The sequence below is a fragment of the Enoplosus armatus genome, chromosome 3, assembly GCF_043641665.1.
Source record: "Enoplosus armatus isolate fEnoArm2 chromosome 3, fEnoArm2.hap1, whole genome shotgun sequence".
In the NCBI taxonomy this organism is placed as follows: Eukaryota; Metazoa; Chordata; class Actinopteri; order Centrarchiformes; family Enoplosidae; genus Enoplosus; species Enoplosus armatus.
The window spans coordinates 10,167,776-10,174,983 of record NC_092182.1 but is presented as its reverse complement, the minus strand read 5'-3'; the positions used below and the strand labels follow the sequence as shown (position 1 = coordinate 10,174,983).

The following is a 7,208-nucleotide window of genomic DNA, read 5'->3' as shown; positions in this document are numbered from 1 at the left end:
TCTATATATCAACCTTTAACATGTATCCGATCAACAGTAAAAAATATATATATATTAAGTGGGACTAAATTAAAAGGGAACAAACATCACAGACACGTCTCAGGGAAAATTATGGATTCTAAGTCAAAAATCAGGCTCCTTTGTGCATCTGAGTAAAGTCTGATTAGGATCTGAAAGCTACCAAAAGGTCAAGTATGTCAGCATTAGGCAGGTGAAAGTGCTTCTTTAAGTCAATACATTTGTGTGCTGTCGCAGCCCAGCAGTATGTGGGACAACACGGAGAACAAAAGCAGGGAACAGGCAGGGGAAAACACTGTGATGACTGAATGTGTCACGCTACAGACAGCAGCACAACTTTTGTTGTGTGTGAAATGCGTTGTCCACATGTGACTGTAACAAAGCACCACAAACACGCATTTTCAAACTGTTTGTCTGACATGATCATTTAATGTTGCTGATATAAATGCAGAAAATGTGAGATATCGTACGTTTTTTTCACGATTGATCATGAGTTTGAAAGTGACACCAATAATAGGTCAATACACAGCATCAGAAAAAGGGAAGAAAATGTAACATCCTCTTACACCAGCCTATGAATTTATAGGCCACTTAATTTCAGAAGAAATATTGTATTGTTTACTTTATTACATTCATTTGAGAGCTATACTCACTTAGCAGATAAAGATTTTACATAACAAAACATATCATGAGTTTATATAATTCATTGTTAGAAATTAAACTTCCCAACAGTATAAAAGGGGTTACAATTGACCACCTACAACATTAAAATACTTACACATGCATTAGTAATATCACGAATCCAGTGATATATACAGAATAAAATAACACTCTGAAAGGGGTCATTTTACACAATTAGTAATTTCGACAATCTTTTACTGATAATACTTTTGTACTTTTCTTTGAATGTAATTTGTCATCAAAGATTTTGACTTGTAAGTGATTTACAGTCTAATATTGCAACTTAAAATATTTAATCACCACTGACACTTGACACCTACCTTCAACACCTCAACACACCGTACAAACCTCCTGTGGTGTTTAATAGTAACACGTCTGCCCTGTGAGGTAGAGAGGAAACGCTCTAGATTTACTACACTGTCTTGGATACTAGTCGCTTTACTCCTCTTACTTCGTCTCAGGACATGTGACCAAAAAAATGCTTGAGACAACATGGGATTTGTCTGAAGAGAGATTTGGGGAAAAGTGGGAAACAGACTGATTTGAGAACCTGTGATATGTAGTTACACTGAAGCTCTGTAGCTCCATCTAGTGTTGGACTGTGGTACATATGATCAAGTTATTCACATGGTCCCCTTCCATCACTGGCTCAGTAGACTATACAAAGAAGGCTGCAATGACTGAGTCCATAAGCTGTTTCAACATTTAATAGCTAGACTGGATATATATTGCATATATCTGTAATTCATTCTTCCTTGTCAAAATTAACATTTCAGATATCCACAAAGACATTCTTCCCGAGGACAAATGATGTCACTTTTGCCATTCATGTGTATTGGGCTTTCAATTTCAGATATCCACAATTACATTTTTGATATTCAGAATTACCATTCTGGATATATACAATCTGGTTCCATATCATGACAGTCTTTTGACTTAAAGGATAGGTTCACATTATTTGCTGATTGCTGTAATTGTGAGATCCCGTCCCCACATGATTACAAAATCCAGTCCTCGTTCCGTGATAAAATGCACTCTGAAGTCAGAGCTAGCAGGAGGCTTCAGCAGTCTGAGTTAGTCAAATCAAGTAGGCATCTTTCAAAGTCTCCTGGTTTGTCTTCTGGCCCTCTGCCGTGGCTCAGCAAGCAAACACTGAGAGGTATTTTCATATTACTTTGGTAGATTGATTTGTCTAACTCAGACTGTTGAAGCAAAATGTACTTTTACACTGACCATGGATATTGTCTGCCATGTAATTGCTCAGCAGAGAAACAGGTTTGAACCCAGAGGCATGACTCAGAGACAAGCAGGTAAAAGTTCACGTTTACAGGCAAAATGTAGAACCGGGCAAGAAAATCAAAACATCAAAATAGCCTAAGTGATTTAAAAAGGGGTCAGGCTGAGGGGCAGAAAATAACGCTGGAAAGCCAAAGTGGAAGCACAATAGACAATCTGGCAAGGAATGAGTGGAAATGATCCACTATATATATATGAGGCAGGTACATGTATAGATTGGGTGCATATAGGTACACACCTATATGTAAAAACTGTGAATTTTAATGTATCTTTTGCATTAAAACATGAAACTTGAAGTAGGTCTGACCCAACAGCAGCATTATTATGTCTTATCTCAACAGTTAGCCAATATTTGATCTTAAAAAATAAAGAAAAAGAAAAGAAAATCTGAAATAAAATAAGGGAAAGTGATTAAACCCTACACCCTTAAAAGTGAAAGGAGAATAGCCTTGTTTGCCATCTGGAAAGGCTCGCACTGTGTTACTCTATTCTCCGGGATCTTTTAACCATTAATCATTCATTATCTGAAGCCCGCAGCCTCCCCTAGAGAGGAAACACTGCCAGCTGACACAGAGGGGAGAAACAACCATCCACACATTAAACACACTGGAGAAACCCCTCACTGCTGCTATGGTGCCCAGTGAGTTGGTGCATGGAGACTTAAGACTGCTGTGGGGATATTTGTAATTATTCAATTATTATATCTGATCCAGCCCTGGGTAAAGATGGATTTAAAGGATGTGCACCTTGTCAGAGGAGGTTTTTAAACCGGAAACTAAAGGCTGTCACTTGTTCACTCTTCAACAGGTTTACAGTAGAAAGAAAATCCAAGAGAAGGAGTTTTTTCCCCTCTTTTCAGACCACCCAAGAGGAGACAGGAGCCCTCTCTCTCGCCATGCTCCCGGCTCAGGAGGCAGCCAAAATCTACCACACCAACTACGTGCGTAACGCGCGGGCCGTGGGCGTGCTGTGGACGGTCTTCACCATCACCTTCGCCGTCATCACCGTGGTGGTGTTCATCCAGCCCTACTGGATCGGGGACAGCGTCAACACGCCTCAGGCCGGCTACTTCGGCCTCTTCCACTACTGCATCGGGAACGCGCTCACCTCGGAGCTCACCTGCAAAGGCAGCGCGCTGGACTTCGGCTCCATCCCGTCCGGCGCCTTCAAGACGGCCATGTTCTTCGTGGGGATCTCCATGCTGCTGGTGGTGGGCAGCATCGTCTGCTTCAGCCTCTTCTTCTTCTGCAACGCGGGGAGCGTCTACAAGATCTGCGCCTGGATGCAGCTGGCCTCCAGTGAGCTGCAGGGTTTCATGGAGGTCACTACAAAAAGTGGCTGACAGTTTATATGATTCATATAAAAACATAGTTTGTCCCACCTATATATTTTGATATTACCAGAATGCAGTACAAAAACTATACAAAATATATAAACTTGTGTGTTCATAAACAATGAGTTAGCCTTTCAACTGTATTCTTACTAATTACAATTTATTATATTACCACACTAGTGAGGACCTTCTTATGCCTCTTATGGTTTACTTAACACTCAACCCCAGAAAGCATGGAGCCAAACACGTATCTGAGTTCAAAATGAGTTATTTATTCAGCTCTTTATCATTTAAGCACATCTTTAAATAATTCACAGAGACATAAAGAACTGTCAGATCTGTCATTCAAGTAAAAGCAGCAAATACTGGACTGTAAAAATACTCTGTTACCACTGAAAGTGTTGTATTTGCAAAAAGTAGTAGAAAACAGAAGTATTGGGTTGGATACTTATACTATATATCATTTTAAAAATGCATCGGTTTTCTGTGTCAAATATTCATCTGAAATGTGACTAGTATCTATAGCTGTCATTTAAATGTAGTGGAGTAAAAAGTACAATATTTCCATCTGAAATGTTGTGGAGTTTAAGTATAAAGTAGCGTGAAATCGAAAGACTCAAGTAAAGTACTTCAGTCAGTGTACTTAGTTACTTTCCACCGCTGTTTAGAAAGACACAACAGTAAACACAGTGTAATCTCAGGACACCTGGCACCACTAATCATTGGCCCTTTGGTTGAAAAATGATGAGTACATTTGGGAATTTCAGTCCAACATCCAGCAGCGTTTCAGTAGTTTCCTCACAGTGAAACATGATCCTGTTTTTGAAACATGAAGCAGCTTGTGAGCAGATGTAGCTGCAAGTGAAAGGACGCGTTTGTAATGAAGCAAATAATGAGATTGACCTGGAGGTGTGCTGTTACACTTTCTCCTCACCCTCTTCACACCGCTCACACCTGCCGTTCACTGTGTGTGTGTGTGTGCCAATGAAAACCAGACTTTATATCATTATGCAATATGCCTATCTTTCTGAATCTATTCAAGCCTCTAAATTAGTCATATCTATGTTTGGATATTACACACATAATCTTAGCCTCTAAATTAGGTTCACTTTGGGGTCAGATTGCAGAAGTTTTGTGAATTATTTTGCTTTTAATGATGCTATGGCTGAGGAAAATTTACATTTTCATCTCTCTCCATCGGACCCCATGTTGGCTTTGAAGAGTAGACAGTAAGTTAAAAAAGGTTGCTGTTAGTGGGGACTGTCTCTAATTCTGCGATGAGGAGAGTTAACTCAATCTGTGAGGGGTTTACTCAGTGTGGCAGTTTAATGATTATATATCTAGAGATTAGGAAGAGACTTGAGTCAGTGAAAGTGAAAGGGTGTGTGAGACTCAGAAAGTGAAAGTGAGTGTGTGTGTGTGTGTGTGCTAATGTTACACCTGGTCACTTGATCCTTCACATGGCTCTACACGCTGAGGTGGGCAGCACGAGGGAGGCTGTCTCTCTGTAGAGTCAATAATGGATGAACAAGTTCATCTTTCTGGAGTTGAGATGCCCTGGAGTTGCTAGGCAACTCACCTGCATGTGCGTGTGTGTACTTGTATGAGTGGAGTGCATATATTTAATTTCTCTGTCTTGTTGTTTGTTGTGTCAGCAGTGGAGGTGGAGAGGGTGGTTTGTCATATTGCCCATCAACAGCAGCAAGATGCTCTTTTATCAGTCAACACGTCATTATATAAAAATCAAACACAGTCAGTGGTGGAGGAAGAATCCAGAATCCTTCACTTCAGTAAAAGTACTAATACCACACCGTAAAAATACTCCTGCATTGAAAATGTTACTGAAGTAAAATTATGTAAGTAAATCAGGACAATGTACTTAATGCAGAAAAATGTACATTGTGAGTTATATTATTATATATTGTATCAGATTATTATACTATACTTACTATACTATACTATAATTTTGAACTATTTTGTAACACTGTTAAAAGGAAAAGCAGCAAATCCTCACATTTCAGAGGCTGGAACCACGAAATGTTTTTGCATTTTTACATGAAAAATGACTTAAATGATTTTCTGAATAGTACCAATACATTTCCTGTCAGTCACTAATCGTTTCAGCCCTTGTATATACTGTGCCGGGTAGTTTAACCTACAACAAAACATAATATTTTATAAAGAGTACATTTCCCTTTAAAATGTAGCTAAGTATAATGTGGCATGAAAAGAAAATACTCAATAAAGTACAAGTACGTCAAATGTGTACTTAATATAGTATTTGTAAATGTACTTGGTTACATTCCACCACTGAATACATTCAATGCAATTCCACAAGTTTCCCACATCACAAAATCCTTGCAAGCTTGTGTATTTGAATGAATAAGAAATGTTTTCAAAATGAATGACTGTTGATGGAAGCACCTCTGCCTCCCTCTCTCTCAGGCACATGCATGGTGATCGGCTGCATGATCTATCCCGACGGCTGGGACTCGGATGAGGTGAAGCGCATGTGTGGCCAGCGGACCGACAAGTACACCCTGGGCAACTGCACGGTGCGCTGGGCCTACATCCTGGCCATCATCAGCATCATGGACTCGCTCATCCTCTCCCTGGTGGCCTTCAGCCTGGGCAGCCGGCAGGACAAGCTGCTGCCCGAGGACTTCCAGGTGGAGGGGAAAGGTACCAGAGCGAGGGGGGGGCAGGAGAAGACACAGGCTGGATGAAGATATTTAGCTGTGACAACTTTCAGATGGACTGCCGTGAAATCTGCTCCAGATATTGTAGTTCCCTAGAGGAAACGTTAAAATGACTCTGGTGGTCATCCGACTTTTACTGTGGCGACACCAGCAGGTCAACGATTTCACTTAATCAGTGAAATATCTCAACATCTACTTGATGGATTGGCCACATTTTGGTTCCTAGACGATGTATTTGAATGCTGTTTTTTTTTTTTTTAACAACTATTGGATGAATTGACATGAAATCATTCATGTTCCCCACAGGATGAACTGTAATAACTTTGGTCCCCCACCTTTCATCTAGCACCATCATCAGGTCCAAAACTAATGACTTTCCCAACAGCCTCAGCTGTACTTTGGTTTTTAGCGTCAGTTAGCAAATGTTAGCATGCTAACATGCTACACCAAGATGGTAAACATTATACTGGCTAAACATCAACATGCTAGATAGCTAGACCTTTAGTCTACATAGTACAGTATGGTAGGTGTCTATGTTAAAACGCAGCTGAGCTACTGGCATACAACTATGTCATTGTCTGACCTGACCATTACATCTCCTTCTCCTTTCTAACTACAGATGACGCCTAGGCTGCCTGTGGACAACAGAAGAGATGGACGAGACTTCACAGGGACTACTGCGGACTGGAGGGATTCAAATGTACTCCAACACTTCGGGACAGTTAATCACAATCTAAAAATGACTTAAAAAGAAGTTCATCCTGTCGTTGAAATTGTGACATCTTATCAGCAGACTGGAGGAAAGTCTCTGTCCCACCTCCTGCTCAGACCTCGACGAGCTAATTGCTTCTGTATTTTGGACTAAAATAAGTGAATGAACATTCTGCGGACTTTGCTTTCATGTCATACATACATGTCTATTGCAGTGTCAGACAGTATTCATCTAAATATGACATTTTGTCATTAACTTTGAAAAACAAGTGTTCATCATTTCACATTTGATGTATTCAAAGGAGATTTTGGTTGGACATCCTAACAAATATGCTCCAAACAGTCCTCAAAATAATCTTGGATCTGTTAGTAGTCAGTGAAAATAAAATCTTTCCATCAAATATCGGATTCTACTCTGCTGTATCTGACTCCTGGACGTCCCGATGATGCATTTGGTTAATTATGTGTTA

General features: G+C 40.1%; 1 protein-coding gene across 1 annotated transcript; it reads left to right on the top strand.

Moving 5' to 3' along the window:
- Nucleotides 1–2,875: 2,875 nt before the first annotated feature.
- On the top strand, nt 2,876–6,657 carry lhfpl5a (LHFPL tetraspan subfamily member 5a). The gene is made up of 3 exons (XM_070902958.1): nt 2,876–3,293; nt 5,774–6,010; nt 6,647–6,657. The coding sequence occupies exons 1-3, from the start codon at nt 2,891–2,893 to the stop codon at nt 6,655–6,657; spliced, it is 651 nt and encodes a 216-aa protein (XP_070759059.1). The 5' UTR covers nt 2,876–2,890.
- Nucleotides 6,658–7,208: the final 551 nt, after the last annotated feature.